The sequence below is a fragment of the Gavialis gangeticus genome, unplaced genomic scaffold (assembly GCF_001723915.1).
Source record: "Gavialis gangeticus isolate Ggan-Ray unplaced genomic scaffold, GavGan_comp1, whole genome shotgun sequence".
Lineage (NCBI taxonomy): Eukaryota > Metazoa > Chordata > Crocodylia > Gavialidae > Gavialis > Gavialis gangeticus.
The window spans coordinates 45829303-45848292 of record NW_017729022.1 but is presented as its reverse complement, the minus strand read 5'-3'; the positions used below and the strand labels follow the sequence as shown (position 1 = coordinate 45848292).

At 39.8% G+C, this 18990-nt stretch overlaps 1 protein-coding gene across 3 annotated transcripts in view; it reads left to right on the top strand.

The window, feature by feature from the left end:
* POC1B (POC1 centriolar protein B) overlaps positions 1-18990 on the top strand; it is a 451135-nt gene that overhangs the window by 75559 nt on the left and 356586 nt on the right. The window contains exons 9-10 of one of the 3 annotated variants that reach the window (XM_019514845.1): positions 3528-3752; positions 12703-13403. The exons of 1 other annotated variant lie outside the window; for it this stretch is intronic. In XM_019514845.1, coding sequence (XP_019370390.1) covers positions 3528-3752; positions 12703-12717 — 240 coding nt within the window. In that variant the 3' untranslated portion in view covers positions 12718-13403. Of the gene's footprint in view, positions 1-3527; positions 3753-4786; positions 6821-12702; positions 13404-18990 lie in introns of those variants that run through there. One more of the 3 variants, XM_019514844.1, reaches the window with a different exon arrangement.

Sequence of the window (18990 nt, the reverse complement as noted above, 5' to 3'; positions counted from 1 at the left end):
GGGGGGGGGGGGAGGAGAGAGACTCCCATCGCCCCACAAGTTACCCTGTAGAGCTTGTGAGGCCCCCTGATCCTGCCAAACCCTTACAGACCCCAGATCCCCCTACAGACCCTGCCTGCTCCCTCGACCCCTCCCAAGCCTGCTTGCCCTTCCAACTTCCATCCCCTGCCCCCCCGCCAAGGCCTCCTCCTGCTATTCCCTCCTATCCCAACTTACTTTACATTGGGTGGCCATTTTTAAGTCCATCTAACTCCCCCTAACCTCCCTGAATGTTTCTACACACCCTGAATGTTCAGAGCATAGATTAGAGGTGAAATTTGACACTGGGAGGGACATTTCCAGGAGTATCAGACAAACAGTTTGCAGAAGTATAGAAGCTTATTACTGGGACATTAAGACCTATCAAAATTGAGGTGGGAGGTCATTTATACATGCTGTGTGCAAGAAGAAATTCAGGAATCGGGTAGATTAAAGTGTATCAAAGAATCAACATACATATTTAGCCGTTGTTCCTTAGTGTCCAGGCAGCTTATGTATTTTTGTTCCCAAGTTCACCTTTGAAAGGTATTTGTTAAATTTCCCTTGAGCATGGGTATAGTGAGATCAGAGAGGGAGTGTTCATTCTGTGAGAAATATGTTCCTACTGACGTATGTGTGTCTCTGCTGAGTGTTCTCAGTGTTGAAGAACATTTCCATTTTGTGGGTTCACATGTATACAGGAATGCTTCGTTAACCCTACCTCTGAGGACCCTAAAAAGCTAGAAATATATCAGTGACTCTGAGGCCCTTTACAGGGTTTGAAGTAAGGGTATTCCAAACATTCACAGATGTAGCAAGGAGATACAAATGCAGCGATTCTCAAGCAGCAGCAGTCACATGTATGTATCTAAAAATGCATGAAGGTATGTGGGGGCCCACACGACAGTGAGGTATTAAAGCTTTAAATTGTTTCATGCCCAAAGAGGCAACTGATACAAGGAACAAAGAAGTGGGAAATACACTGCCCTTAACAAATATCAAGCCACTTCATTCTTTTATGGTTGCAAGCTGAAGAGCAGCTTCTTCCCAAAATAAAACTAATTGGAGTACTTTGAATTTGATGTCACAGAAGCATGCCTCTCAGTTATCAGATGACCAGAGATGACTGCAGACCTGTAACATTCCTCAAATGGTGGTAAATTTGCTTCATTCATAGCTGCCATCTGATCTTTATAGTTAGCCCTGGAACAAGAGGAAGTTAAGATATTATGAGCGAAAAGGGAGAAGGAAGAATAGATAGCTGTTAACTAACTTGTATTTTTGAGATCTCCAGTCTAAAGGCACAATATATTTTTAACATCTAATACCTGTGAATGGTATGAATGATTTGGTAGTGCTTGCCAGCAACTTTATTATTTTTAAAGTATTGTTCTGTGCATCTATTTTACACTTCATAATGTTTCTAAATATTTACTTGTAGGAATTTGCACCAGATTTAACTTTAATAGTCAAGGGACTAGATTGAGGTGCTGGTGGTGATGCCTGTTCTGTATCAATGACATCATCACCCTATCTCCCACCTTTTGCATTTTAAGAGAAGAGTGATGTCTGATTTCATTGTTCATTCAAGGAATGCTTGTAGGTACCTACTCTGTGCAGTGGTTACAGCATTTACCCAGGAAGCTGGAGACCTTTGCTTTCACTTAAATACCTGTCCATATGCACATATTTAAAGCATTCATGCTAGGAGACTTTTTCCTAGCATTACTCGCATAACAGACATACACCCTGCCTCCCCTCATGTTCCATGCCAAGGGCATACAGGGCATTGCAAGTTTCCTGTTTTTCTGTTTTTCTCAATTACTTTGGCTCCCAATAGACTGCTCTTTCCCATCTGCTCAGACTAAACTTGACCTACAGCATGTTTGAAGCCTTTTACCCCTATCATTATTGTTTTACTTTTTTCTCCCTTCTAACACTTGCCTCAAGAATGCTCTCACACTCCCTCAATTCATTTTTTTCCTTCCTTTTTTGGTCTTCCATCAACTGTCTTTGTGCAACCCCAGTGATAAGTGGTAGCTGTGTCATTTTCCCCCTAATTGAATAGTTTTAGGTGCCTCAATTCTGACTAAATTCTTTGTTGGATTATTCCAAGGACTGGTCAGTAACTTTTAAAAATTGCTTCTTTTTCAAGAAGCAAATATTAGGGCTTGGTTGCCTCACATCTGGCTGCTCAAATCTGTGTTTAAACACCTAACTATCTTTGTACTGGTATGACATAGCTCATATGGAAGAATAAAGACTCACATTGATTCCATTGGGAGCTAGGCTTTACTGTTCTTAAGGTTGATTTATTTGCCTAAATTGTTAGCTAGGCACTAACTTTTTAGTCAGACAGCCCCCTAACTTTGTTTTAGAACCCAGTTTCCCATCCTTTAAGTTAATTTCTAGAATGTTATTTTGGAGTGAGAAGAATGTTTACATTCATTTGGATGAATTTTACAGTTCTCTAATTTTGAACATCAATTCAGTTTAAAATTATAAATATTTGAAGGCCATGGATAAGATTTCAGAATTCTTTATTTCTGTAAATAAGTTTTTTTTCTAAGAGAGTTTCAGCAAACTTAAAGATCCTTTAGTGGAATATTTCAAATATATCTTCCTATCTGTTCTGTTGTTGCTTTGTAAACTACAAGGCCTTCTTTAAATTTAAAAAAGTGACTAGTACGGTCGCTCTATTTTGTGGAAAGATGTTACTGAAACCTTTAAAGAATGTTACCCATATTATCTTGACAGAGACATGTAAAACTGGTGGATTTGACTATATAGGGATCCAACACAGAAGTAAAGGAAAATGAAAGGAACTGCATCTGTTACTGTGATCTTTCAACAATGCTCATATATGAGAGTTGCTTGATAACTTTCATCTTTGCGTTGACTTTGGGTTGGGTGTACCTAGTCACCCTTTTCCTTCTCATGCTCTTGGAAAAAATCTGCTTCTTAGAAAAGTACAGCTGAATAAATACCTAAAATTGCTTAGAGCTTTTTCTGTTCTATAAGATAGCTGTCTCTATTCATTAGAGAGAAAGTTTAGTATAAAGCCAGGAGGAACCATTTGTGATCTTCTACTCTGGTTTGTATAATACAGGTCACAGGACTTGCCTGAATTCATGTCCACCTCAACTATAGTGTGTTGTTTTTTGTTTTTTTTAGGGAAAAATATCTACTCTAGTATGATCTTACTTTTGCTTTAATTTAGTGCCCAGTAGCAAAACATCCAATGCCGTAATCACATGTACCTGCAGTATAGTGGTTTGTATTGAAGCAATCTGTGAGGATTTCTCACACACTGTGAGCTTTAACGTCCTGATGTCACAGTCACAACTCTTCTTGATGAGAGTGACCTGATGTGGTATAAAATTGAAACTTGTATATTAAGCAAAGCTGAAACCTTTTGTATTTAATTATGGGTGTGCAAATCAATTGTTAAAGCATAAAAAAAATGGAACTTTGTGCTTTCCTTTCCCTGTGGTTCCAATTAAATGAAGACAAGGACAACTGGATCTTCAAATAGCATTTCCACGTTCAAGGATGATGTGAATAGTGAAGATCCCCAGTATCCTCCAGCCTCATTCTCTCCAACTAGCTCAAGAAGGAAGCTGGAGGATGAGAATGAATCAGCTGTGTGTAGTACAGACAAGAAAACTGGCATCTCCCCAGCTGTGGGTAATGCTTTGGAGCATATAGTGGAGCAGCTGGATGTTTTGACTCTGGTGAGTATTGAGTGAGCTCATAACTGAGTGAGGAATATGGTAACACCATTCTCATAACCTAAGGTAGTAAAATATGGGAGTTTACTTTATGGACGGTCATATAGTCAGATGTCCTCTGAATTCTTAAATATTTTACATATTAATAGTATTTAATACTATTATTGTATTATTTAATCATATTGTTATTAATAATATAGTACGCATTAAATATGGGTTATATGAATAGTAAAGTCAACTCTAAAGACATTAAGGAGTTATTTCCTTTTATGCAACTGCCACTAGCATTTTAAAACTTTGAAGAAGACTGTAATAATTTACATGGAACACTTGGGATTTTTATTAGTAAGTTCTAATATAGATTTACCAGAACCACTGCTTCCTGACTGTTGGACTGCAGCTTTAAACAAGCATGCATTAGCAGGGGTTATACAAAATAGGTAATGGCTAAGAGGAGTGCATTGCCTCTTTTGGTGCTTTAGCCGTTTTCAAACCTTAATGCTTCAGTGTTGGGTATTAAGGAGGAGTCTGGGCATTTGGTGTAACTTTAGATGTCCATGCATCACAGGGTGAACAGCAGCCTTTGCCAATGACTTACGACTCTCCCTTAATTGAAAATACTCAGTATTTCCTTTCAGTAACTGCGTTCTAGTTGGTACTTTTTTTAAAGGCTCTTCTTGGTGCCTCAGCAGTGTTTTAGTTGGAACCACCTTGTTGAGGTCTCTGTTGATGGATTTTATTGTATTAAAATGTGTATACATGTCTGGATAATTAAACATACAAAGCATGGAGCTTACAATATATTCCAGTAAAATGTCAAGTTTGTAGTGGCAGTATAAACGTTTTGAGAGTTTTCTTAGCTGGAAAGGCAATGTATGTGTTCATTTTAGTTTTAAATAGCAAAATAGCTGTAACCAGTATAGCTTTCCTGGTATTTTCCATTGTTCTTTAAAAGCTATTATTTTTGTGCGCAGTGCTGTGCACCTTTTTAGCACTGTGTGAACAATCTATCTAAAATAACTGTCCTCTTCATGCAGACTATTTCAATCCTGGAACAGCGACTAACTTTGACTGAAGATAAATTGAAAGAGTGCCTAGAAAATCAACAAAAAATATTACTACAAAGTAGGCAAGGAGAATAAAAAATAAATGTGGTTGTTGTGTACTGATGAATATATTTCACATATTCTCAGGGAATAATAAATGTCTCATTTAATCTCACAAACTGTGCAAAATGGATTTGCCTCTCATTTTAACCTATTACTATGAAAAGAAAAATGAAATTAGCCCATACAATATATGTTAAAGATCACAAGTCAACATTTTTGTTAATACATTTAATTTAATGTAGCTTAGCTAAAGATCATTACCCGTTTTTGGGTGATTTTCATTGACAGTCACTGGGCTAGGATTTCACCCTTTGTTATGTTACAGCCCTTCATCCTCATGCTCTACTAATTTGCAGCCTATACTTAAACATTGTTCTCAGTTAAAATGACATAAATTGAACAGCTCTGTAAATCAGCTCAGGATTAGAGCCTCAGGCTGTAGATGGATTTAACAATTATACTGATATCAGAAGGTATTGATACAAGTGTTTATGATCAAGGCGTTACGTCTGCACGATCCTGTAGTGATGCAAGTGAAGGAAAACTGCTCCAGCTTTAACCTTTCCTAATTCAGGTTCAAACTTAGGGTGCTATAGCTCTCTTATTGCAACAGCCTCATGCAAACATAAGTTAGATGGTAACAGCTGATGTGCACTCCTGAGTAATGGCTCCACATATAACCATACCCTAAGCCAGTAAGGGTTTGTATTTTTAGGGGTGGATATACATATTTGTAGTTCTTGGTGCAATTGTAGCAACAATTGTAATTGTTATGGTCCCTAACATATTTACAGTGGTAGAAAAGAGATTTACAGCTGTAAATATGGATTACCCAATCATTCTCTGATAGGAACTCTCTAATTTTGTTTTTTAATATCTTCATGTTTTCATTAAACAGCAATTACAGAACACTAGAGGTGTAAACAAGCAGTTACTGTGCCCTGGGCAACAGCAGTGGTAGTTGGACTGATAGCTACGACTGACATCCAAGTGCCCCTTAAAAATCAGCGCTGAGGGCTGGTTCCCCAGTCAGCCACCCCTAGTTATGTTACTGCAGAACGTCTCTTCCAAGGGTTACAATCCAAACTAAGCAACACTTCCTTTCTGCACCTTCCTAATTAGAGTGTGAGTTCTTATTTTGCATTTTGAAAAGTAAGACAATCACAGTGGAGATCCTATAAATAATGCAAAGTAAGGCCCCAGCCCTTCAATTAAATCTATGCAGATGAAGCTCTTTTTTCTCTTGTTCAAGCCCCATTGAAGTTAGTGGAGCTTTGCTTGGATATGAGTCAACTCATGCAGATCTGATTTCAGAATTGGGTCCATAGTGATAAAGAGCTACTAAACTCTTGTCATGATCGCACACTGCTGACTAAACAAAATTAATTGGTAATTTTTTTATATTTGTTGACTAAATTAATCAGATATTTACTGTTTGATTTTTGTACTGTACCTGTGGGTAGAGGAAGGAATATAGGAGAGAACTGGCTTTTCACTGGTTTTCCGTGTGCCCACATATTTCTATGCAATAGTATAGCAGAATTTCTTGCATAATGTCATCATTGCTGCAGTCATATCTATAAGATATGACCTTTGATTATACCATTGTTTAAACTTTGTGGGGCTTATAATATGTGGCTGTGTAAATGCTATCAGATGTACTTAGCTATTCATATTTTGTAATAATCTTGCAATCTTACGTAGTACTGAGTTTTTATTACTTGATTGGGGCCAATAAAACGTATAACCATTTAAAACTCATGTCAATTTCTCTTTTCTCCAAATGAACAACCCTGTTTACATAAGAAGGATTTATAGAATTTGTGTTTTGGCTCTTCCCAGATTTGACTCAAGAATCAACAAGTATTTTTTTACTGCTGTATTTTTTTCAGTATAAAAAGCAGTTGAAATATTTGATAGAGAATGCTATAAATAAAAAATTCATACAGTATTATACATGGACTAACATTTCTGTTGTTTCTGCTTTTCCTCCCATCTTCAATAATTGTACTTATAAGTAGTTATTTGAAGCATGTACTAAATTACCCCACTTTGTTTCACTCTTAAGTCTGAGATGGTAATGTTACCACAATTAAGGTATACTCTAAGAAGTGTTTATGATATAAGGTAAGGACTGAAAGGCTTAATGAAGCCTCCCAGTGAAATTATGTGGAAATCCTATGAGCACCCAGGATATATGCACAGAGGTGGATCAGAACAAATACTGGTAGCATTTTTCCTCAGGCTCTGCCTACAATCCTAAATAATTATGGCATATTGTGCCTTTCAGAGGAGACTTACCATGGGATAATTCTCTTGATTCCCTTGATTCATGTGTAGCCCAGGTAACTCGGGTATATGCTCCCGTTCTCCAGTTGAAGGGATTGTTAGCTGGCAGGTGTGCTGTGGGGGAACTGCAGACCTCTCAGTTTCCCTCCGTCCCTATCAATGGGCCCCATCAATCAAAACAGCAAGATTTCAAGCCTGGGACTCAACCCAAGCTCCAAAAGGCAAGCCTGCTACACATGTGATTTAAATAAGGTCACAAAGTGCACAAATTATTTGATTTAAAACAGCTGACCTGACTGATATGTGCACAGAAGCAAATATCGATCAGAGATACAAGGAATGCACAATAATAAAAAAAAGTTAAAATAAGCAAGCAGTAAGATATTTTTTAATAAACTATTCAGGTATAAATTTGAGTGGCTATTGTTCAGCATTAGTTCTACTTCTGTGACGTTCCAAAATGTTTGTACTGATCTGTATGGGATCACTAAATGTACATCTACACTACATGCTGTAGTTTAATATGCAGATGTTTGAGCTAACTAGCCTTCTAGCCACACTAGCTTCATGCAAGTTACCTTTCCCAGCAAGATAAATTAGGCTACACAGATCTCTGTGCTACTATAGTTAGACTGCTGTTAATTCAGCATACAGGGTAGAGCACTCCCATGGGAGAGGGCAAATCCTTTAGTCCAGTCCCTGTTGCAAGTACTCTGTAGGTGTTTTTCTGTTTGTTTTGTTTTGTTTTGCTTTTTTTTTTTAAGCAATAATTGGATAAAACTGAAATGGTTCTTGAAGCAGGTGCTGAAACCAAGAACAAGGTGCTCTCCCATCACAAGTGAGTGTCTTAATCACTGAGCTACAGAATGTTCCCTCTTTCTGCCTGGTAGTGATTCCTATGCAGAGACAGCTGTTTCAAAAGGACTGGTACTTGGTGCTTAGGGCATTGCCTGGCACAGAGGAAATCTGGGTTTGAATTTTTTTAGGCAGAGAACGAACTTGAATCCAGGTGTTATGTATCCTGGTCTAGTGCTCTAATCACAGAGCCACTGTATTAGCGATGGGGCTAGTGCCATTCCTCTCTCTCGAAAGAAAAAGTACCTTTAGGACATGGTTCAGAACTGTAACCTCCACATGAAGGGAGTCTTTCCCAGTAGTAATGAGTAAGGCACCTTAACCTCAGAGAGAAGCAGAATTAAAGGTATGCTTCTATCATTATTTCCCTACTAGCTATTATAGGAAGCTTCTTACCCTGTGTTCTGGTTTTTGTGGATCCCATTCTGAGTTGCCTTATTCTCCCCATATATAGCATAAGCCTGGCTGCCACTCTGCCCATTCCTTTATGGCAGAGGGCCAGGGTCTCCAGGCTCTTCCTTCTGGCTTCTTGGTCCTGCCCCTGCTCCTGGGAGTGGTGTTGCAGGAGGGAACCAGGCTGCCCATGCTACAGGGTGGGCTGCCCTTGGGTTGGTGCTGCTTACGCAGCTGGGGAGAGCTGAACTGTATTTGCAACAAGGAGGGAGGCTTAGTGTGGGAGGGGTGGCCCCTCTAGCATGCAGCCCTTAGCTGATTAGAAGTTAGATAGCCCTGTTGTAAGACTCACCACCTTATTCAGGGTTTTAGATTCTGCTCCAGGGGCCAGCCATTTAAAATTGAGATGCTGCACTGTTCAACAGTGCAGCACTGAATCTGGTTTGTTCTGTTTCTAGACACCCAACTAAGCTCAGACTGAGATAAGTGTTCATGCTGTTAATATATGTTGTCTCTTGACAAACCGTATTTGTGAAATGCTAAATGGCCTTAGACATGTTCTGAGCCCGAGAAGGTACCTTCTCTGAGACTCCAGAGAATTGAGTGTTGTCAAAGAATTTATTATCAACCTTGGGCTTCAGGATTACATTCACTGAGATGAACATACCTGAGCTCTCCCCACCTCTTGCTAATTGCTTTTGTTTCTTTGCAGAGCACCTAAGACGATGCTGCATTATTTCTGGTTAGCAGTCTTCAGAATTGAAACTTGTAGTGCAAGCTTAAAAACTGAAAAAATTACAGCGAGAAATCCTGGTAGAACTTCTCTTGGTTCAGTACAGCCACTAAAGATCAATTCCGGTTTCCTTACTCCTTTGTAGGTCTCAACAACCTCCACCTCTTTGGTAACATGGGCCATATCTACGTGAGCATGCACATTTGTTTCCCCGGGGATAAGAAGTAGTATGAAGTCAGGAAAAATTTGATAATGGACATTTGTGCAAATGCTTGGGTTTATTTATATATGCATAGGACTTTATGTCCATAGAAACAGGTAAAACTTTTTTCCTAAAGGTCCTGTTACAGTTATCTTATATTACTTTCCTTGCTATCAATCTGATCCCATCACACATACCTGTCTTTGTAAATTCAGTAAAGAATTCAGTGGTATAATAGAAGAGAATCTGGTTTCAAGGTGGAAGTTCATATGCATCCTGATTATCTTGCAAGATTTTTGAATTTAGACATATAGGACTCCATGATCCAACTAATTAATTCATATTGATATATGCATTCGACCCAGGAACACCATGTATTTGTCAGTGTTCCCTAAGGGACTTCTGTATGCTTCAGATGCATAATGCAATAGAAGCCTTTGCTTTGTGAAAAAATAGGTTAATGAATTGTCAAAGGACAGCTGTTGTTTGAAAAAGTGCATACAAGTATTTTTCTTTGCAATGTTTGTAGGTTGCATTTGTTATGACTTGTGCCCTAGAACAGGTGCCACACTTGCTGACTTTATCCAAGTAACAGAAGATGCTCTCCAAGTACAATATGGAACATTCTTAATGTACTTTTTAAAATCAAGCTGGAAAACATTACTTCCCAAGCCATTCCATGACTGATGTGAGCTGTCTTTTTAATCAATGTTACAAACAAGTTTGTGACTTGTTAAGGTAGTTATCTTTATAGTTGGATGGCTTAAAATACAAGGCCCTCCTTCATTACATACACAGCACAAAAATCCAAAACAAATTATTCAACTTTCAAGGGACCTTTTGAGTTAGCTATGCCTACAAAAGCAACAAGTGCAAATGCTGAAGGAACTTGGAGTGGACTAAAAGCAGTCATCCAGGAAACAGCTACAGAAGTATTTGGGGAAAAGAAATTGTCAAATAAAGACTGATTTGAGGGACACTCAGAAGAGATACTACCACTTGTTGAAGCCAAGAACACAGCCAACTTGAAATACAACCAGAATCCAACAGAAAGTTCCAAGGCTAAGCTAAAGCATGCCAGGCAAATGGTACAAAAACAGCTAGATGCTATTCTAACTAGTACTAGACTGAACTATGTCAAGAGATAGTTTGCCTCAGCCACAGTCAACCTTAGACTTTTATGTATGATGGCCTGAAGAAATCCCTTGGCCCAAGTGTCCCTAAAGCCCCCCGTAAGTCTAGAGATGGCAAAGTAAGAATCACTGATGATAAGTACAAGAAGATGTCATGCTGAGTTGAACACTACTTGGAGCTTTAGTCCCAAGAAACAGATATTTCAGAAGAGGCACTGGATCAACTTCCAACTCTAAGTGTATTGGCACAGCTAGAAAAAAGACCTACAGCCAAAGAATGTAGCAAAGCTATAGACTCTCTAGCAAGCAGAAAACCACCGGGGAGGATGGCATCCCAGTTGAGGTTCTGAAGTACAGCAAGGCTAGCCTGCTACCACATCTTCTTCATCTTGTAGCATGCTGCTGGAAGGAAGGTCAAGTACCCTAGGACATGTGTGACGCTAACATCATCACTTTCTACAAGAACACAGGTGACTGCATCTACTATAGGGGTATCATTCTTCTCAGCATCACAGGTAAGGCTTTTTCCAGAGTCATCTTGAAACACTTGCAACAACTTGCTGACCATGTCTACCCAGAATCATGGTTTGGATTCAGAACAGGGACACGAGCAGTGGGCACGATATTATCCTTATGCCAACTGCATGAAAAGTGAAGAAAACAAAATAAGTACATAGCATTTATTGACCTAATGAAAGGTTTTGACACTGTCAGCAGAACAGCTTTGTTCAAGGTCTGGGTAAAGATTGGATGTCCCCCAACATTACTCAGCATGATACGCTCCTTCCATGAAAACATGCAGTTTGATGGATCAATCTCTGACAGGTTTGAGATGAAGAGTGGAGTGAAGCGTGGTTGTGTTCTGGCACCCACACTCTTTGAGATCTTGTATCCTATGCTGCTGCACTACACTTATGATGGCTTGGAGGAAGGCATATACTTCACACAAGATCAGATGGCAAACTACAATCTAGCACGTCTAAAGGTCAAGACAAAAGTAAGGCACATCCTTATTAGGGAGCTCCTTTTTGCTGATGATGCTGTACTCGCCACCAATGAAGAAGGCCAATTACAAATACTTGTGAATCACCTTTCCTGTGCTTGCAGGATGTTTGCCCTGGCCATTAGCATCAAAAGACAGGGTGTTTGCCAGTCACCATCTGTCAGCATTGATAACACACCTCTCAAGGCAGTGAACTCATTCTGCTACCTTGGATCCACAATGAGCAACAACCTATCGCTGGGTGAAGAGGTAAAAGTGCACATTGGAGAGGCAGCGACCATTTTCAGTAAGCTCTCCAAACGAGTCTGGTACAATGCAAAACTCATAATCAAAACTAAACTGATTGTATACAAAGCCTGCACCTTCAGTGTCCTTATGTATAGTAGTAAGACATGGTCAACATATGCGTATCAAGAAAAGAAGCTGAACAGTTTCTACGTATGCTGTTTACAGCAGATCCTTGGCATCCTCAAAGCCAGCATGCCAATTATCACTGCACTACTCAAACAGCAACACCTATACTGGCTTTTCATAGGATGGAAGGTGGGCATATCATGAAGGACATCCTGTATGGGCAAATTGCAGGTAGGGAGAGAAGAGTAGGGTACCCAAAGTTGTGCTTCAAAGACATCTACAGGCAGGATCTGAAGGCTTTTGGAATTGACCCAAACCTTGGGAGGCCTTAGCAGACCAGACAAAGTGACGCTCCCTTCTCAATCATAGAGTCCAACATCACAACAAGAAATGGTCACTCAAATTACAACAGAAATGTGACAGAAGAAAATAGCCTGTCAGTACAGTAACCCCTAGCGCTATGTACACTTGTGACCACTGTGGCAGGACCTGTGGGTCTAACATCAGTCTTTACAGCCACAAAAGAAAATGTACCATCAGTCAGTAGAATAGTGCAATATCCACTGTCCCTAACTGATGAATGGATGCCCTAACCTTCATTTAGTTGTAGGTTGATGGACTATACTAGTGTTTATTCTGCAAGCTGACAGAACATGACATTATTTTTACCTTTCCTATTGGATTATTTTGTAAGAAAAGTTAACAGTTCCCTGGCCAGTACTGCATAAGATACCACTAAAATATTTATGCACATTAAAGTAGTAGTATAAATAAACAGAAAATTATTTGTTTTCATTTCTGTTTCACTGTCCCAAAGCGATAAGATTTAATATAATGGAAACTCTAACTTGCTGTTGTCTTTAGTTTCTCTCCCTTTAATAGCAAAAGTATGGGTGAGGGGGAATGAAACTGTGATGTTTTGGAAGAGGGGCCCTTACCCAGATCCCACTGAAGTAAGCAGAAAGATTCCCATTGGGTCTGGCCTTTATACAACAAAATGTTCTCAAGTATGCCAAGTTCTTCACATCAGTTCCCTTAAAAAAAAAAAAAAAAAATCCTTAATATAGCATGAATTTAGGGCTAGATCCATAAAAGAACTTAAGTCTAAATACACAATGGTATTTAGATGTTTATTAGGAATCTTATAGAGAGTTGCTTAAATTCCCCTGTGGATTGGAGCCTTAGTTGTTATAACCACACTTTCAGGTGTTATGTCATCTATTGGCATCCTCAGTTCTGAATTAGATGCCTGAATTAAGTTCATGGGGAGAGTTATGGACTTAACAATGGGATTCACAGAAGCCATCAATCAGAGTATAGAGTCACTAAAACTAACATTTTCTTCTTAGAAAATACTAAGAAGAGGGGTAGGACTTAGGTCAAATGCCTCCAAAGCAGGTATATGGCAGTCTTCACTTGAGTCCCAGCCATAAATCATTTTCTTAGTGGAGGAATTTGAACTCTTGTCTCCCACATCTACAAGTTCCCTAACCACTAGGCTTAGTCAGTTATTGCATCTTGCTCTCTCTAGCCCAGTGAAAATTTTTTTTAGTGCAGTGGAGCAGTTTCAATAGGAAAGAGTGGCTGTGACTACACAAGATGCCTTATGTGTAGTCTAATACTAAGCTACTGTGCAATAAAGCATCACTATCTACATATGCAGGCACTTACTACACAGTAACTTAGTCTACTGTGCAGTAAATTTACAACCTGCATATGCATATAATAAATTTACTGTGCAGTAAAGCCAAATAGCATTAATCGTACATATAGACACACCCATTAATTAAGACTCATCTCAGAAGGCTTGGTTAAGGGCACTTCTAGATTGTGAAATAGCTGGGTTCAGCTTCATGCTCCAGATCAGGTAAAACAGGGATTTGTAAATTGGTATCCTACCTTCAAACTGAGTGCTGCAGTTATTGGGTGGAATGGATCATGCATGTACAATCCCAAAAAATACTGTCCCAGGTCATCTCTTGTTTGAGGAGAGATGCCGTAAACGTGCTCAGAGTGTCTTTTTTTTTAATGAAAAATGTTTGTGTTCCAAGCCAAATCAGTTCCAAATCCGTGAGTCAGTGAAGAACCATAAATGGCCCTACTACTGGCCAACATCCTCCACCCCTACCTGAGGCTTTACGTGTTTCCAAATCATTTGGCAGGCATCCTATGTACAGGCCCAAGCCCAGAGGCTCAGGGTTCAGATGCCCATGAGTTTTGCTTGCCCTCAGTTGTAAGGCCACAGGAACAAACTAGGGAGGAGTATCCCATTTCCAGAAAGTGGGCATAAAGTCAAGATCTTCCCACTCGAGCAGCAAGTGGAAGGTTAACTATACATTACCTCTGCGGGTACTACCCCATGTCAGAAAAGCAGTTATCCCCAGTGACTAGGAAAACCACTTCAGTGGTCATAGTATTTCCATGCTCAGAGAGTGTCTTATCAGACCAGACCCCAGACAGGTGAGCCATCCCTTAGCTTAAGAATCTCACCAGGCATTTAGCCTGAGGGCAGTGAGCAGCTTGGTTATGTTAAGATTTGGAGTCACCAAAAGAAAGTTACCAGGGTGTAGGGTGTAGCTGTCTTGGTCTAAGGACATAGGCAGACAAGGTTCTTTGGGTAAATCTGGTATCTTCTATTAGACCGACTCAAATAGTTGGAAAAAACATTTCTTAGCAAGCTTTCAGGTTTAAAAACCCTTCAGGCTGAGGAAGCGTCTGCAGCTGGTGTGTGCCCTTCCTGGATGGAATGAATAGTAGAGCAGCCAGAGGCTGGTATACATGTAGGAAAGGCAGTCAGTGAAGATGTAAATTGAGAAGTCGGTGGATGAGAAAGAGTCCAGTGGGAGGGAATGAATGTAGCGGGTAAAATGGAAAAATTGGCCAAGTGCGGCCTCGGCTACATCACAGTCCAATGGTTTGGGAATTGGCTCTGAAGCCAGACCCAGAGAGTGGTAGTCAATGGAAGTGAATCAACATGGTGCTCCGTGACCAGTGGTGTCCCCCGAGGCTCCGTCTTTGGACCTGTTCTCTTCAATATCTTTATTAACAATGTGGACACCGGTGTTAGAAATGGACTGGCCAAGTTCACCATTGACACTAAACTTTGGAGTAGAGCGTCCACACCCAAGGATAGGCTGGTGATCCAGGCTGACCTGGATAGGCTTAGAAAGTGGGTGGATACAAACCCGATGACCTTCAATACAGAAAAATGCAAGGTACTCCACCTCCGGGTGAGGGGGGCAGGAACCCACAGCAAGCTTATAGGCTCGACAGTGCTACGCTCGCTAGCACCATGGCTGAAAGAGACTTGGGGGTCATAATTGACCACAAGATGAACATGAGCCACCAATGCAATGTCACAGCTGGTAAAGTAAATAGAACTCTGGATTGCATCCGTAGATGCTTCTCAGGCAAATCTCAGGACGTCATCCTCCCACTGTACTTGACCTTGGTGAGGCTGCAGCTGAAGTACTGTATCCAGTTCTGGGCTCCACAATTCAAGAAGGATGTGGAGAAGCTTGAGAGTCTGGAGGTGAGCCACACACATGATCAGAAGGCAAAAGAATAGGCCTTATGATGAGAGGCTGAGAGCCATAGGATTCTTCAGCCTGGAAAAGCACAGGCTCAGGGGTGACCTGGTAGCAGCCTATAAGTATATAAGGGGTGTGCATCAGGATCTGGGGGAACACCTGTTCTTCAAAGCACCCCAAGGGATGACAAGGTCCAATGGTCACAAGCTCCTTCAACACCATTTTAGGCTGGACATAAGGAAAAACTTCTTTACTGTTTGAGCCCCCCAAGGCCTGGAATAGACTCCCTCCAGAGGTGGTGCAAGTACCAACTCTGGACTCTTTTAAGAAATGTTTGGATGCTTATCTTGCTGTGATCCTTTGACCCTAGCTGACTTCCTGCCCCTGTAGTAGGGGGCTGGACCCGATGATCTTCTGAGGTCCCTTCCAGTCCTAATGTCTAGGAAATATATGTAAACAGTGGAGAGGCAAACAGTGGAAATCCATTAAAGACAAAAATACCCAATTACAGGTGGAGGCACATTCCTTACAAGAAAAGTATCTCTCTCTCCAATCTCTCAGTTTTAATCCTCAAAGAGAATTTACAAAACACTTTTTACAGATGAGCCTATGAACTTCACTTCATCAACCTCCTGGATACAAAAAATCATGGACTAAATATAGACATTGGCTTTATGACACATTATAACGAACCTAACATCTGACTTCCCAGATACCTCTCCACTATTTACCTGCTACATTCATTCCCCTCCTCCCTGCCTGTCTCTCACCCACTGACTCCTCAATTTACATCTTCACTGACTGGCTTTCTTGCATGCATGTTAGCCTCTGGCCTCTTTACTATTTGTTGCATCCAGGAAGAGCACGCACCAACTGCAGATGCTTTCTCAGCCTGACAAAGGGTTTTTAAACCTGAAAGCTTGCTAAGGAAAAATTTCCCAACTATTTGAGTCGGTTTAATAAAATATATCAGATTTAGCCAAAGAACCTTGTATGCCAGAAGAAAGTTAGGTATTCATGGTCTTTTGGCACTTCCAGGGTTTGAAGGAGATAAGCAGGAACTTTGAACATCTCAGTGCTGGCTACATGTTATTTTCAGGTGCCATAACTGGTAGGTACCTAAGTCTCTTTTTAGATCTAGCTTTTATAGATGTGCCTAAAATAAATTAACCCAACTTTTCCCTCTCTTTTCCCAAGGGGATAGAACTTGCCAGGATAGGAAGAAAGACTTCTATTATATAGTCATCCTCATCCTTTTGTGCTTTGTGTTGTAATGAAACCTATATCAGGTTCTTGCCTTCTAATCCCCAGAGGAAATCCTGATTCCTTTCAGAGAGATAAAACATTAGAACAAAGGGAAACTAACAGGAACTGTTGGTCTCTGTACTACAGAATTTCACTGAAGCCTTTCCAGACGCTGATGACGGAACCTAAAGTCTTATAGTGTTTACTCCAACACCTGTATTGAATATCAAAGTCTGTGGTAAGATTAATTATTTAGAAGCAGGGCACACTTGCAGTTGGCTATTGTGTATTAGAACTTTCTGAACAACTGTGTCAGAGAGAGAATTATGTGAAGTTCAAAGTTGTAAAACCCTGTCAGATAATTTTTTCAAAGTAGGTAAAATCCAGAAGAGCATGTGCAAAAGGCCTGCTGCTTCCTGTTACCTTCATCTTGCACCTCTCTGAAAATCAAACATTAAAGATGGAATACTTAGGCGGTGAAAAGGGCAAAATGCTCCAGGCAGCATTTGTTCCGCATGAGAGCACCTGCTTAACGCTTCAGGAGCTTTTTAATCGCTTTTTATTATTTTTACCCTATGATCTCTGTTATGAGTGCAAAGCTCGGAGGTTGTGCTGCTTGTGTTAAAAAGCATGATTTGAAAGAGAAGGAAAACCAATGAAAGATGAATAAATTCTTAATTTAGAGCCAAATTCTGCAGTCGCTTACATTTGGAGGTAGTTCAGTTAAAAGGAGCTGCACCAAATTCATGGTGTTATAGCCGAGAGCAGAGTTTAGCCCTCAATTTTTATTCATTGCAAACATTTTTAATGCTAGTATGTTCATAATACCTGCTTTCATTCACAAGAGTGTTTTGTAATTTCAGTAAGGGTTTGTTAAGTTTTAGTTAAATGTAGACAAGTAAAGCATATTGGAATATAGTATTTCATCTCCATTAACCTCACTTGATTGTCTCAGTCCAACAGGAATGCCTAGTATTTAGTATTACTACAATAACCTACACTTGGATATGACCCATGCTATTAGAAAAGATACTGATAGCCACAGTGTCGGAGGATAGCAGTGCCAGTCATTTAAAAAGCTTAACTAATGCTTGAGTTGCTTCATTGAGCCAATGCTAACATATTATGGTGTGGCAGGGTTCTGAAGCACATGCTTAACTTTAAGCATAGGGGGAGTCATTGAAATCAGTGGGATTACTCATGTTTAAAGTTTCCTACATACAATTATAAGGTGTTTATATGTGTGCACAAGTCTAGATTGCTGATTATATCACTACTATAAGCATTAATGAATAAGTATGAATTATGTGGCATAAATGTTAGAAATTTCAAAGTGGGAGCTTTGTGTGTTTTTTTCATAATCTGGGTAGTAGAGTGGGAAATCTCCATGAATGTGTTTGTATTTTTGTTGAACAGATTTGGGAGGAACAGAGAAGTATATAAATCTAATAATCTGTAGGATTTGAAAAAGTCCCATTAGGACCAAATTCTGATGTTTAAGATAAAGCAACTATTTCCCTTCCAATTCTCTTACAGTGTCTTTTATATATAATAATTAGGACATTTTAACAAATTTACAATATATTACCAAGTAAACTTCCAGGATAAAGAGAAAGTAAACTAGTACCGTAGTGATGATATTATTTTGTTTAAAGAACCATCCTACAATAATTAGAGCTGGCTCAGAATTTTCCAGCAAAACAAATTTTATCAGAAAATGCTGATTTATTGTAATCAAAGTGTTTTGCAGAAATGTGTCTGTTTTGATGAACTTCCGATGAAACACAGGCAGGCTTCCACTGGAAGTCGGTCTGGTTTCCTGCCAACTTACCTGGCTGACATCCAACATCCACAGATCCTGGGCGGCCCTGTGATTTTCCCCAGCTCAATTTCCTTTTCTGTAGCTAGGGAAGAAAATTCTTGAAGAAGCTGAAACCTGGTGTCACTGAATATGAGCTCTTGGGCTTTTTCCTATAATTAAACCCTTCTGTTGCTAACAATGCACTTTCACAATCAAATCTCTCATTTTGTTATATAGGAGGGAGACCATTGGTTCTCTCTGTGCTCTGTCGACTTTTGTTCTTGCCAGAGAGCTCTGATCAGCAGCTCTGCAATTAAAAGATTTTGTACCTAATTGTGTTTTCCTCCTTTAATGTTTCTGTGGACGTCCATTACTTCTGATGGGCTTAGGAGAAGGAAAACAAGCTCAAACACATTTGGTGATCAGGAGAGGTCCTGGATAACTGGAAAAGGGAAAATATAGTGCCCGCGTTTAAGAAAAGGAAAAAGGAGGATCCAGAGAACTATAGACTGGTCAGCCTCACCTCAATCCCTGGAAAAATCATGGAGCAGATCCTCAAGGAATCCATTTCTAAGCACTTGGAAGAGAAGAAGG